Below are 14,991 nucleotides of genomic sequence, written 5' to 3' on the forward strand. Positions count from 1 at the left end.
TGATATATGGACGACCACCAATATTATTTAAGTTATGTGAATCCGAATCTAGGATATAAACCCCCTCCCAGAGTCTCTTCCAGGCATAGGCATCTCTTCAAGGGGGCGGAACCCCCCCCCCCCCCCCACATCGAACGAAATTGAATTTATATAGAAAATATATACTTTTATCAGTGTCCGCCCTCCATTCCCCCCCCCCCCCCCGAAAATATCAAGTTAAATCAAGTGCACCCCTCCCTTCCCTCACGGAGAAATAAGTTTGAAAGAAACACTGACCCACTCCTTGTTAATTACTCCAACGACTATTCCTCCCCCTTGGCCCCTGTCATTATAACTCCATGTCTATCTAATATAGGCTACCCCACATGTCAATTAACCCCTTGTCAATTTGACTCCATATGGATTGTCTATAAGTAAAGTAAGGTCACTTTTTTTTTTTGCCTATATTCTACTTACCGACACACAAAATATCGCAAAAAGTCAGACCCCCCCCCCCTTCTAACCCCCTTTCCCACTTCATTTATTACTATTTATTAAATTTCATTTATCCCCTTTCGTAAGATGATGTTATCAAGGCAGCTTGATTACTCCAAAAATATTAAGTGAGTTTTCTCCCTTTGCAAAAAAAAAATGCCCAAAAACAAAATAACTACAATTGCTAGGTTGGTTTAAACCAAAGCTATCGCTAATCATATACTTAAATTTCAGCAAGCTGGGGCTCAATATTAGATTCGTTGGTCATTTTCATTAATTTAAAAGAAATCTTTAACATAATTATGATAAATAAAGCATAGATTTCAGTTTTAAAAAATACCTTTGTAAATTACACATCACACAAATTCTACCCCTCCACTCAAAAATACTAATAATGTAAAACAAAAAAATGACAGACATTTTAAAAATAAAACAAAATATATCATAAAAAAAGTAATTGTGAACTTTTATTTTATGAGACAAATTACAGCTGTTATGTCCTACTACTTAAGAATGCAGTGGCTGAGGTTAACATGAAGAAAGACATATTATTTCCACTGTACTATTCCCAAACAATTAGGCATGCAAAAAACATTGCCACACATATTTAACTCTCTTGGCATATTTTACTTTTTAAAATCAAAGTTATTTTGTATGTGTTTTCTATTAAATTTTCTGCTTCTTTTACAAAAACAAATTAGTGTAGGTTTAAAACTTCTCTATAATTCACAAACTCTAATCATCATAGTCAGAAGAGTTCATTACATTGAGAAAAAGCCTGGTCTCTGGTGGTTTGCAATCATCACTGTCTGAAGAATCATTTATAACTGTCAACTGTTGGACATTGTTTTGTTTTTCTGTTGGTTTAATGTTGTCTACAATTTTCATGCAACTTGTATTTTCATTGTCTTCATCACTATCATCATCCTTATCATCCCCATCATCATCACTGGACTCCTGGGGTACATCATTGTATCTAAAGAATCATGATACATATTTTATTTAATTATTGTTTTTAATAAAGTTGTACTCTTCTTATAGGAATACAGAATATATTGGTGTTTAGGTTAAGAAAATCATAATAACAGCTTTATAAAGCATAACACAAATTATGTTTTTAATATTAAAAAATTTAAGAGCTCAACAGAATTGCTAGATTAATCTATACCAAAACATTGTTCTATTGTGTAATTTATATTACAAAAATAACCTTATTACAGATAATACATTAAATCTTATTATTTTCTAAACAATAATAATTACTGCTAGTTCAAAAATTAAATGTAAATCTTTAAGAATTAAAATAAAAAAACTTACAGATAAGGGTCATCATTATCCATTTCTTTTATAAAATAAGGTACATCACTCCATTTTTCATATTGTTCCAGTTTATCTGGGTTGTTTTTGTAAACACAGCACTTTCTGATACTTATTGCCAAATATGGGGAACCTGAAAATGTTATCATTGTTCCAAGCTTATGTCCACATGTCTTGCCCTCACTAAACTTTCCTCGACAGTAAACAGCTCCAATAACTGTAAAATCTGTCAAGAACTTTTTTCTTGTTTCCAAACATTCGATTAGTTTAGCTTTCAGCAGTTCCCTAATATTTTTGAGATTTGAGGGAAAATAACACTACTATAATAAATCTATGTGAAAATTAAAATAATTTATAATTTGTGTTTTAATATTTTAAGTATTTAACAGATTTTTCTTCTGAGTTGTTATGCATTGCTTTTTAATTACAAAATTATAAATATGCCAAAAATAAATGTACACAAATAATAAATTATTATAAAATAATTTTTAAGTCTTAAAATGTGTAAAACTTACAGTGAAATATTTTTACTTAATTTTGTGTTTGATAAAGTTTATTTAGGGAAATGGTTTTCTAAATATATCTTAACCATCAGAAGTTCATAAAAATAAAATGCTATAAATGCTATAGGAGTTGAGTACAACTTACTTATCCACAGAAAGCATAAATGTATCATACACTCTGATATCACTGCTTTTAATGCACACTTTTCTGCACATTGAACAAACCTGTTAAATAAATAAAGTATCCTAATAAATAGAAAAATTAATAAAAATGCAATTAAAAATATAAAAACATATTAAAAACTACTAACTTAAACCTGTTGGTGAAATGGTATATATAAATATAAATATATATATATATTTAGGCTTATAAAATGTCATTGCAAAAATCTAATGTTGCTTACAGTTGACCTACAAGCATTTTACTTAATGTGTTTAATCATTTAATTAAAGTTTATTATATTAATAAATGAATACATGAGTAATTATACCAGTGTAAATTCTTCATGTAATAGTTCTCGCTGCTTTTTGGCCTTCAAGGCTAATTCATATCTTCTTTTTTCATAAATATCTTTTTGATTTTTTGTAACAATGCTTTCGATTGTTTTATGTGGCATTGTATTAATTAATATAAATGCTTTATTCATTATTTTTGTCTTTTCACGATTGATTTGCTCCTTGCTTAGAACATCACTGTACGCCAGTAGGAATGAAGAAGCACCTTTTGTTCTAGCTCTGCCTGTTAGAAATAATTATACTAATTTTTAAATATATCCTGCTTTTCTTACATAGAGAATCATTGGAACATTTTTTTCTACTTTTAATTTTAAGAAAAGAATTGTATGTTTAAAAACTAGGAATTTGCTTTTCTCAAGTTCAGATTTCCATGGTCAAATCTGTAGGATGTCCCCAAATCATGTCAGCTGATTCGTAACTGAGTCACATGAGGGCTTTTTGCTGACCACACTATCCTTTCATATGGTTAGATCAGAGATACTTACTTCACCTGCCTCAAGAAATGTCCTGTTTAAAATATTTTTGTCTTTTTATTTTTTAATTTAGGAGGGAACTGCACTTATCTAATATAAGTAGGCTAAAATTATTAATTTTTATAACAATATTTTAATATCCACCTCTAAATTTAAGTCTATTTATTGGTTGCTTATTATAAAATTAAATTGAGTTGTTATTTTTTAAATTAGTTAAATTTTCTATTGATTTCTTATTAAAAAAATAAGTACATCACAACTACTTTTAAAGAGTTGAATGACAAAACCCATAGACATATAAACAGCTGGATGTGACTGGTATAAATTTAAAAAAAATTCTAATTCAATTAATCTTCATATATTTAAAGATAAAAAATGTAAATAATAAAGTTCTCTAAAAAGAAGCATAGATTAATGAATGAATAACCTTTAGTCTGAATATTAAAGATCTCATTGCCCACATGATTGTACTTGATGATGAGACTGCACTCAGGTATATCAAGACCTTCTTCAGCTACAGATGTTGCTACTAAAACCCTTATATTTCCAGATAAAAAAAGACTGAGTGTTTCCTTTTGATCTTCAGGGGACATGCCTTGAAAAGTAAATGAACATTTTAGTCGTAAAAATAGCATTTATAATATTTTAGCAGTAAACATAATGGGGGTAAAACTTGCTTTTTTTAAACAATACTTCAATGCAGGAGGTCTGAATAATAAATTACAGTAACAAATTATTTATATTTACTTAAAGAATGATAAAATGAATTTGATTTACAAGAAGCAGAAGCAGTGGTTTCCATATTTATGACATTGTCTAATTCTCAGAATGGGTGTGGGAGCTTAAAAGTTTAAAACTTTTTCTCATGTTTAAGTTGCATAGGCATGGGCTGTTGAAGAAGAGAGAGAATCCACTTCCTCCCCCTTTCAAGATGGACAACATGCAGAAATCTATAATATAAGCGGCTAGGTAGTGTGTCAGTCCATCATCGCTATAGATTTTGGAACCATAAAAGTAAACATTTCACATGTTGTGCTTTTTACTTGCATCGCAGTGTCTTATTATAAGTAACGAGCTGACCTGCGACGTAGTATACGCTGCCATCTAGTTGTTTTATTTTCTGCTTATCAGCAATTCATAATTTTTAAATTCAACCCCCTCCAGCCCTACTATATGTTAAGGTTCATAACTAAAATAGATAAATGTTAAGATTCTTTATATTGTTTTCTTATTAGTCTATAATCTCTCAAAATCACTATTTTATTTTCGGTGTTATTTAAGTGAATGGTGAAATTAGACTTTTAGAGAATGCTGAAAAGGCTCTCTCTGTGGTGCTGATGCCTAGGAAAGCGTGTTGTTTGGCGGTGATTCTAATTACATTGCCAATGTGTTTTGCCGAAAATTTACTTGCATTGCATTGTCTTATTGTAAGTTATTGAGTAGGATCTATTTATGTGACTTAATTATTTTTTATATTGACAAATTTATTTAAAGTTTTTAATTGTAGGCAAAGTTTTTACTCCTTTTTATACTTTTTTTTCTGTAAAAACTAATGTGGGAAAGGCGGTCACTGGATGCGGACGCCCAGGAAAGCGTGTTGTTCTGTGGTGCGTGAGAGCATGTGTATACACTGTCGTTTGTTTCCAAAAGCAATTTGTTTAAGTGTTTACGTTTGTGTTTTCTTTTGATTTGTTTGTGTTTTGTTTTTATTTGTGATTTGCATTGTGTTTGCATTTTGTTTGAGTTTGTTTTCTTTTGTGTTTCCATTTGTGTTCTGTATTTACGTTTGCGTGTTGTGTTGTGTTTGTATTTGCATTTTCTTTAGTGTTTGAGTTGTGTTTGCGATTTTGTTTCAGTTTGCATATGTGTTGGGTTTGTGTTTTCTTTTAAGTTTGTATTGCGGTTGTGATTGCATATTGCATTTGCGTTGGGTTTGTGTTTTTGTTTGCGTTTTTTTTTTTGCATTTGTTTGTTGTGTTTGCTTTGTGTTTGTGTTGTGTTTGTGTTTTCTTTTGTGTTTTCTTTTGTGTTTGTGTTTAGTTTTGTTTTGTTCATAAGTTGGTACATTTAAAAAGGATTCATCGTGGCGGAGCACGGGTATGCAGCTAGTATTATATAGAGAGATACAGATAAAGATATAGATGACAATATATTTTTGTAACACCCCCCCCCCCCATGACCAGTTCTTTCCTACTGTAAGCCTTTACATGTTTATATGCACTATACAACTAAACATTTGTTTCTCTTGCTATTAACTTTAAAAAACTAACCTCCACTTTGTTCAGTGACATTTGCACTAGTAAAAATGTGTGCATTTAAATACTTTAAGTCATTAGTTCTAGAGAGCCAGTTAGTCAAAGACTCAGCAAGTGCCCTAGTCCTCACAAAGATGATTGCTCTTGAATTTCCGTCATTGAGAAACTTCAACAACGTTTTCCGTAGAATGTTCAAATTGGGATTGTTGTCTTGTTTTATAGCCTGGCTCCCTTTTACCAAATCTGTTAATAAAAAAAAATATTTTCAATCATTTCAAATATGTTCCAACCCCTTACCTCCTTTTTAGCCTTTTTAACTTGGTACACTATAATTTTTTATAAGTGAGTTTGAAAAATAATGTGAAGTGTTTTAGTGAACTGTATTAGTATATGAATGGGCATAAACCTTCAAAGTAGCCATAGTACTCATCATCTTGTTTACTTCTGTGCTCTTCTACGCTGAAGGTTGAAAACTTATTTTTCAATTGACCTATGACATCCATCATATCCAACAAGTCATATGATTCTAAAGCAGATCTATAGCCCTTTGTATAAAAAAGAAGAAAATGAAATTAGATATTATTAAGCACTTTCAAATTTTTTAATTTAACATTTTTTAACACATCACCTCTTATTACTAACAATATTTCTTTGTTATTTAGCAAAGGACATTTTCAAAAATATTGTGTTTAAATTTTGATTAAATTGTTTTATAACTAATTGTTTTTCTTACCAACAGGTAATCAGCAATTATCATAGTGGAACGAACAGCTAAATTTGTCTCTTTTTCAAAATCAATGATGGGGTAACATCTAGTGGCTTTCTTTAAGACCGCAATCCAATTTTCATAATCCTGGCTTTTTTTGTTGCCAGGTATTTTTTTAATATGTTCATTGATTTTTTCACACTGCAGGACTAAAAACAATTAAATTAAAAAGTAGAAGGTGAAAGTCTTTATATGTAAGCATGTGTATATTTAAACTCATTGAAATATATAGCATTAGCAATTTATTTCTATTCAAATGAAAATCAAGTTTTCATTGAAGTTAAATCTTTTGATCATTGTTCTGAAAGGGGTCAACAATGTACTTTTGTTTTCTTTCATTTTAATTTTCTCATTTAGGGGTCATCCATAAATGATTTCACACTCATAGGTGGGAGGAGGGGTCTGTAATTTTGTGATTATGTGTTATTAGGGGGAGGGTGGGGGGGGGGGGGGGGGGAGTTCAGTGTTTCTTCCAGACTTTTTTCTCCGGGGGGGGGGCACTTGAAATTTTCGGGGGGGCAGTAGACTTTCTTCGGGGGGCGGACACTGTTAAAAGTATATATTTTCTATATAAATTATATAAATTTCATTTCGTTTGGGGCAAAGCCCCCCCCCCCCCCCCCCGAAGAGATGCCTGGAAGAAACTCTGGGGGGGTTCAAATATTGTTTTAAAAATTTATAATAGAAATTTATTAAAATACTCTGTTGACCAAACTCATACAGTACAATAGAACAAAATTGATAATTAAAAATAATTTAACTGCAATTTTGAGAAGGATTGTAGGCTGTGGTGTGACATCAATTTAGGTAGGGGGTCTGGCTTTTTGTGGCGATATGTGGCAGAGGGGAGGGGGAAGGTAAAAGGGATGACCCTTAAGTGTGGCTAAACTTAGTAAAATTTGCAGGTCAAACCTTTACAATAATTAATGATTAAGATCACAATAACCTTTATATCATATGTTCATGAAATGATTTTTCTAGACATGGTGTTATTGAAGATTAACCACAGTGACTTTAGTGTCACCCTGGTAGTCAATAGGGTAGATGAAGAAGGGTTCACCTGTTGCTGTGACCTCTGCATATAAACAGACTGTATGATTAGTTCTATGTCTAGCTGCCTTTACTTTCCCCAACACACACAGGAAAGGTAGCCTATGCATCAGAGCTTGGTGGACTCAGGGACATTCAAATTCGAGAAATCAAGTTAGAAGTTGTAAGCTGTGTGAAAACTTTTACCAGAAAGTGTAAAATTTTCCAAACACTTGAAATGAAATAACTCTGTTAGAACAATAGGCAAACTATTTTGATAATGCAAGTCATAGTTGAGTAAAAAAAAATAATAAGTCATCCAAGACAAGCAAACTGGTTTAATAGCATGCTAATAATACTAATTATTAAATTTTATTATTAGAATGTTACCAGGCTAGGAACTAGATTTATGTGACTAAAAAAATCTGTTAAACTTCAAATAATTGGTCTAGAACATTTCAGCACAGTAGGTCATATTCTTGACTTAAATTTCAACAATCATACATCTTTACCGAATTAATGAGTGAAAATCTATTTTTAAATCTGTACCTTCAGCATGCATCTTTACAGACTCCTCAAGTTTCTTAATAGTTGTTTTAATTGCAAGCAAAAAGTCATTAACATCTCTCTCCTTTAACTGATAATCCTCTGAGCAAAATAAAACATTAAACATGTGAATATATTTTTTGGTTAATTAATGATTGTTCTAAGACTAAAAATGATAATCAGAGTTTCTTTCGAAAAAATTGTACCGCCTTTACCAAAATGGCTTTGACATTAAACATAACTAAGATATTCTAATCAAAGATTTAACATTAAAGAATAGTTCAACCAATTCATATGTCTAACTAAAAATGCTTCTTAATGATTCAATTTATCTCCTTTTTTTTTAAAGCACAAATTGAATACATTCAACACAATATTTCAACATGCTATTTAAAAAAAAAAGACATGTATATCTATGTATGTAAAGGGTTGATGAAAAATAAAAATCTTTATGTAGTATTATTAAATAGCTGATAACAGAAATATACAAGAATGGAGTTAGGGCCAACTTACCTTCTTTTGGAACTGGCACAGTCTCTGAGAGTGTTTTGATATTCTCTACTACAGTAGAAAGGTGTGGAGCATCTAAGTTGCTGCAAGTAATCAAGATACTGCTCACTGCTTCTTCTGATGTTGTAGCTTTATCCACATTAATGGATGCTGACAAACCAATAATCTATCCATTTGGATTAGGAAACAAGAAAATGATGTAGAACAAACTCATTACTATGCAGGTTTAAATTTTGAAAATTATAGCTTACAATTTAGATATTCATTTAGAATAAACACATTTTTTAAAATAATTATATCAAAGGTTGTTGGATTTAATATGTTCTATTAATTTTATAAAATCATTTGATATATAACTAAAACTTTTAAAATTGTATGAGAAAACTCAATTTTAATACTTGCTGTATATCTTACATAATAAAAATATTTCTTTATATGATAAAAGCTTTTTTCTTCATAAGTAGTAAAGTAATTCCTAAACAATGACTTTACCGAAAGAAATACATTTTAGAAAATATACATTGGGTGAAAATAAAAGTCAAACAAACCTGAGGTAAATTTTTTTTTCTGTTTTCTTTGCCATTTATCTTGATTTTCAAGTAATAATACATGATTCTGTTGTAAGGTTCATCCTTACGTACATGGTGACATTCATCAAAAATTAATAAAGAAAAACGTGAAAGCTTTATGGTTCCTTTTTTCAGACCAGTCTCAAAGATTGTTGGTGTCATCACAAAAATATCATTAGGTTCAATCAGTAAATTAAATGAAAGTGCATCTTCAGTTTGCCCTGTAATAGTTTTCACCTAAAATATAAAAAATACCCTATATAAATATATTATTAAAGTATTAAATGTATAAATAATTAAGTTAATTGTTGTAGTAATTATCAATTCAAAATCACTTTATTGTGTCAAAAGAATAAATTTTAGTTTGAATAAGAATTGAATATATGACACATATTAAGTTGTATTAGTTGTATTAATAAAATTATTTCTTACTTTGTAGTTTTCTGGTAAAAATTTATTAAGCACAACCATTTGTTGTATTGCCAAAGGAACTGTACGTGTGAAAAAGGCTATCTTTTTCTTCTTGTTTCGTCCTATAGAGAATGTATCAGAGAGCAAAAAAAAATAATAAGAGAAGAATTACAGTAGGTTTATATATATTTTTTTAAAATCCAGATCTTTCTCACCTATCAATACAAAGCTGTTTTGAGATGGGTGGTCAAATTATGATTTTAGATTGATTTAAAAAAATAAAACAGCTTTAAGTCAGTAAAATATACTTTATTTTATTATTTAATTAGTTTGATATTAGTAAAATCTTATTATACATTTTTTTTTATTCAAGGACCATTGTCTTCTTTAATATAGGAGGTTTTGTTTTTGGACTATAGTTATAGTTACCAGAATTCTTTTCAAGATGTTGCAGTATTATTTTTATTGCTACTCTTGTTTTACCAGATCCTGTTGGGGCCACAATAACAGTATTTAAGCCATCTAGTGCTTTCTGTGCCAACTCAACTTGATAGTCTTTAAGATTAAGGCTGGGAGGGTCTGTGGATGCTGAAAGATTTAACTAATTAAAAACACAAAAAATGTGGGATCGGTACATAAGGTACAAATAGGTAAAGGGCTTATCAGTTTCAATAGAGTAGATCTATTATTCTAATTTTTATGTTATTTTAAAATCTATATATATAATTCTCTTCTGGGAGCCGTTAGAAAACAAGCTGCAAGCGCCTCCTTGCAGTCCCCTCTCTTTCTCTCTATCACTATCACTACCACCCCCCACCCCCACATTGTTTGGTGAGCTGTGGTCACGCTGTTTACATTTTACAATCATAGAGACGGGTTTGGTGACGGCTATTAGGGGCAGATAATTAAGTTTGAAACGATTTTAAACTTAGAGGAGGTAACTAAGAGGAGGCTGCTTTCACGAGGGGGGGGGGGAAGGGGGGTTTAGTGTTTTTAAGCAAATATTTTCAGTGGCAGCATTGGTACTGTCGAATTCACAAATTATAAATTACTGAAAAGTAGAAAAAAAAAACAACTAAATAGCGGCGTATGATACGCAGCGGGTCGGCTCGTAATTCTTATTCTTGAAAAAACAAATATGTTATTCAAAATGGTGCAATGTAGAAGGTGATAGAAATGGTAATTTAATGTTAGGGTTGGGTATTAATGTAATTTTATGTCATTTAATTTTTAATATCAGCTAAACCCCTTTTAGTGTTTATCAAATAATTTAGCTGTAATTTTTTTTAACCTTTTAATCATTACTGATAAAGAACACAACTACTTCCAAGTTAGCCCACTATTTCAATAATTAAGCTACTATGCCCTTGTTCAGCATTAAAAAACATGTCTGAAGCCAGTGAAATAATCAATTGAGTTAATAAATAATATATTTGTTATTTTAAGATCCTATTTTGAAACTCTTCAAATTATGAAGTGTATGGTTTTTTAAAGCTTCAGATTTTTTAATTCTGATACCTTCTTAAAAGTTAATACAAATGTCAGGTTTTTTTAATTTAAAAAAAAAACATGAAAAAATATTATATACTTTTATCTTCATCCTCATCTTCATCTGAACAGCAAGCACCTTCTCCATAACTCATGTAATTGTCCTTCACTTCTTCAATATGTTTGGAGTCAATAACGTTATTCTTTAACATTCTCTTTGTAATTGGTTTATTTAACTCAGATGTTGTTAATTCAACTTTACAGTTTTCTGCACAATAAAAGATATTTATAAGTCAAATATGATATTAAAAAAATTGTTTTAACTAACATGAATTAATGTTGGAAAACTTTAGGTTAAGATAACATTTATTCAAATCAGCTCAATGAACATTCAAGTTACAGAAAAGCTCAGGACAAATAGATTTTTAAATCTGATGTTTTGAGGTTGTTGCAGCTCTAGAATAGATCTCAGTGAAAAAAAAAATGTATATGAGAAAATATGGGCTACATGAATGAACAAGTATTAGCTATTGCTGAATTTGTATTGTATATTAGATAAAATGAGTGAGTGTATAATATTTGTTAAATCTCTAACCAGAAATTCTTTTGGCATCAGTGTACTCTCTTGATACTTCAGATTCTGGTATATCAAAATGTCCACCGTGGTGACTAGATAATGAGGCTGCAGTAGTTGAACATTCTTTTGGTGTTGTTGAATCTTTGTCTGCAAATTTTGTAAGAGAATTAAGTTTTAACAACAGTTAAAAATCATCTAATAAGTTTTTCAGTTCCTTTAATTTGTTTTTCGTTATATTTTTAATGTAATTTTTTTTCTGGTAAACACATTAAAACCATATTCAAACAAGTACAATGCCTTGTCAAATTTAATATTTGAAATATATTAATTAACTATAGCTTTATCTTACCATTTAGTTGACCAGCTTCAACTAAGCGGATATTATTACTAAGAATGCTTGGATTTTTTTCAAACAAAGCCGAAATGAAAACAAACACCCAATCGTGTTTTCCTCTCTTGATATTTCCATAAAGGCTTGAACAACATTGCATTGGGTCCTCTATTGCCATTAATTTATCATAGTTTTCCTGAAAGCAAATTTAAAGGTGTTAGATTGGTGAAACATTCAACTTAGTGAAAATTGATCAGTGATAAAACAATGATATTAAAATTACAATCTGTATCAAATAAAATGTGCCATATTAAAAAGTATGTCATATTTATTGGAAACACATTTAATCTGGCTAGAAATAATTTTTAAGTAAGTATTTATATACTTTTAAACTTTGAACCTGACACTTTAAAAATTAGGAACATATTTTACATACTTGTGAGATAATCTTATCTTCAAATAACTTATGCAGTACAAAATTCATATCATCAGTTGTCAATTTCTTTGTTAAGCTCTCATCAATTAGGCCAACAATAGAGTTTAAATATTTGAACACTGGAATATCTGCATTGCCTGTTGGACCTTGCACCATAACCTCAATGAATGCAGTTGAAACTTGAGAAATTTGTAATTTAAAAAAAAATTATTTTGGTACAAATTACAAAGCGGCTTGCTAAAAATTTATTTTTATGTAAAAATTTTAACTTTTTTTTACATGATAAATTGTTGGAATGTTATATATTTAATTTGATTATAAATGAAGATAAGTTCATTAAAACTGTCATACTAAAACAAAATTAAAATATTCATGGCATAAGTTTTATTGGCAAGATCCTTAAAAATAATATAATTATTTTAATATGACTTTGAAAATTCAATTGAATCTTTACAAATATAACATCAGTTATTTTACCATTTTTACTTTAATTATTTATAGCTAATGAATGACTGACTTGCATTACCAGAGAGTTCACAAATGCTCTTTAAAGCCTGAATAAAGTTTAGCATTGCTTCATCATTTTCCAACGCCCATCTTATTAAATCATGTACACATGATTCTCGCTCACATGTTGAAAATATCTCAGCCTCATGATTTTCTGTGAATGAATAACATGTTTATTGCCATACTCAGGATTAATGCCATTAATGCTTGTGTTAGTGACACTGAGTTGTATTTATTTAATGACTTACTGATATACTCATTTATTTGTACAATAACCTCGGGTTGTAAATATTTCATAAATGTTACTCTCAGGGCATCAATAATTACTCTCTGCTTGTTAATGAGTTCATCCATCATGGCCAGTTTAACTTAAGAAATCTGTGAATTTAGAAGAAATAGTAATATGTGTAATAGCATTAAAAAATAGTTTGCTTAGACCAACGGTTCTTAACGGGGGTTCAATCAAACCCAATGGGTTCGGTGAGTCAGTCTCTGGTATTTGGCGGAGGCCAAGACATACACTTAACTCACGTGATTAGCTATTGGATGATTAGCAATGTAGATGATAGAAATAGCACCAATGACAGTTCAAATATGACAATGCAACGTATTAATAAAGTGCACCAGAGTGAGATGACACACATCAGTATCATGATATTTCTATAAATGGAATCCATGATGTCACAACACACATACATTAAAAAAATCATTGTAACGCCACATAATACAGGTACGATTTTATCATGTATATAAACACTATGATGAACTTACCTTTTATTTCTATATCTTGGCCCAGTAGTCAACTTGTGAATTTTGTGATGATATGTTGTGTGGTTTCTTTCTTAATATATAATGCCATCATACTAATCACATTGAACAAAAAAAAAGAAAGTGATCAGACGAATATGTACTATAAGGAATCACATGTATAACAGAACTTAATGGGAGTCAGCATCCTAAATGCATGATTTGCAATGCCAAATTGAACAATTTATTCTAGCACTGGCAAAACTAAAAGAATACTCCCTTATGGAGATGGAAAATACAAAAATACAACGCTCGCTAAATATAAGGAGAAGCTGTGCATTTCTGAAATGGTGTCTAAAGGCAACAGCATAATTCACACTGAAATCATATATTAACGCTTTTTTTTTCTAACAGAACACAATGATTTTGAAGCACAGTTAATTTTGTGCACCAGTAAAATATATAATCTTCTACCTATGTTTTGAATATTAAAAATAATCCTAATTTTTTTTTCTATTAAGAAGGGTTTTGTAAATGCACATTTGAAGCTGGTGGGGTTAGGTACTTCCAAAAAGTTTGAGAACCACTGGAATTAGAGTATATCTTGACATTAAGCATAAAATGGAATAAATGAACCAGACCATATAAGGCTACAAAGTTAATTAGGTCTATAATTAAGTAGGCCTAGATCTATATTGAGTTAGATGTATGTCTGACAATGAATCAATTATCATTAATCAATATTAGTAACTCAAATGTGAATGTTTTAATAGAACTACAAAGACTACATTAATAAATGTGTGATCTGCTTATTGGAAATAGGTATAGCTAATAACGAATAATAAAAATGTATTAAATTATTTTTGTTTTGATGTAGTAGGCCTAATAAAATAGACAAGGCATATCAATATCATGGAATCCATATGGGTCAAGAAACAAAACATATAGAATATAGGCCCTATATATATATATATATATATATATATATATATATATATATATATAGACCTACATAAAATTAATTATATAGTAATATATATTATATATAGGCTACTAGATTCTAGTCTAGTACTAGTAGTATAGTTAGTATTAAGTATTTATTTATTTAGCCTACGCAGCTAGTACTAGTAGTCATACATTATGGTAAAATACAGACACGATATAATAGCAATAAACAATAGATAATAGGAATATAGTATAAAGCTATGCCGCTATATTATAGTATACAGCTTTAAAATTAAAAGATTACGTTTAAGTCTTAAGACGATCAATTAAGAAAAAATAAATTACTGGCAAGTCTGTTGTTAAGGACGCATAAAATCAGAGTTGATAATTTAAATAAATAAATACATCATATTATAGTTACTTAGTGTGCTTTTTGTATTACGGTATTAAGTTAACATAAATGTTTTAAATATGTATTTCTTAAGGATAAATTACGTTTAATACTCACAAAAACTATGGGCTAATTATTAATTAATGCATTTAAATTATCGGAATTGTTTTTGTTCTTGGGATTTTCCCATGTTACATTTT

General features: G+C 29.8%; 1 protein-coding gene across 4 annotated transcripts; it reads right to left on the minus strand.

Moving 5' to 3' along the window:
• Positions 1–923: 923 nt before the first annotated feature.
• Positions 924–14,991, minus strand: LOC131956611 (antiviral innate immune response receptor RIG-I). Of its 4 annotated transcripts, none has more exons than XM_059321121.1 (21): positions 14,909–14,991; positions 13,480–13,571; positions 12,957–13,086; positions 12,728–12,862; positions 12,202–12,380; positions 11,784–11,961; positions 11,453–11,581; positions 10,958–11,125; positions 9,799–9,957; positions 9,391–9,491; positions 8,938–9,195; positions 8,393–8,555; positions 7,883–7,981; positions 6,272–6,453; positions 5,945–6,083; positions 5,554–5,781; positions 3,711–3,878; positions 2,786–3,033; positions 2,440–2,519; positions 1,792–2,076; positions 924–1,450 (listed from the first exon to the last, which is right to left on the minus strand). In XM_059321121.1, exons 3-21 carry the CDS (start codon positions 13,063–13,065, stop codon positions 1,210–1,212), a joined length of 3,249 nt encoding a protein of 1,082 aa, XP_059177104.1. In that variant the 5' UTR covers positions 13,066–13,086; positions 13,480–13,571; positions 14,909–14,991; the 3' UTR covers positions 924–1,209. The 4 variants fall into 4 exon arrangements, 3 of the variants coding, with proteins under 3 accessions (XP_059177104.1, XP_059177106.1, XP_059177105.1); XM_059321123.1 differs by lacking the exon at positions 14,909–14,991 and adding an exon at positions 14,822–14,867; XM_059321122.1 differs by lacking the exon at positions 14,909–14,991 and adding an exon at positions 14,746–14,844.

The sequence above is a fragment of the Physella acuta genome, unplaced genomic scaffold (assembly GCF_028476545.2).
Source record: "Physella acuta isolate Inbredline_101_S28 unplaced genomic scaffold, ASM2847654v3 ptg001163l, whole genome shotgun sequence".
Taxonomy (NCBI): Eukaryota; Metazoa; Mollusca; class Gastropoda; family Physidae; genus Physella; species Physella acuta.

What these genes read in the sequence shown, in the direction of transcription:
- LOC131956611 (XM_059321121.1), bottom strand. Translation starts at nt 13,065, where the DNA reads ATGATGGATGAACTCATTAACAAGCAGAGAGTAATTATTGATGCCCTG. An exon ending in ACAAATAAATGAGTATATCA is followed by an intron (nt 12,863 to 12,956) that starts GTAAGTCATTAA and finishes ATTCATTCACAG; the next exon opens with AAAATCATGAGGCTGAGATA. An exon ending in TGATGCCAAAAGAATTTCTG is followed by an intron (nt 11,126 to 11,452) that starts GTTAGAGATTTA and finishes TTTATTGTGCAG; the next exon opens with AAAACTGTAAAGTTGAATTA.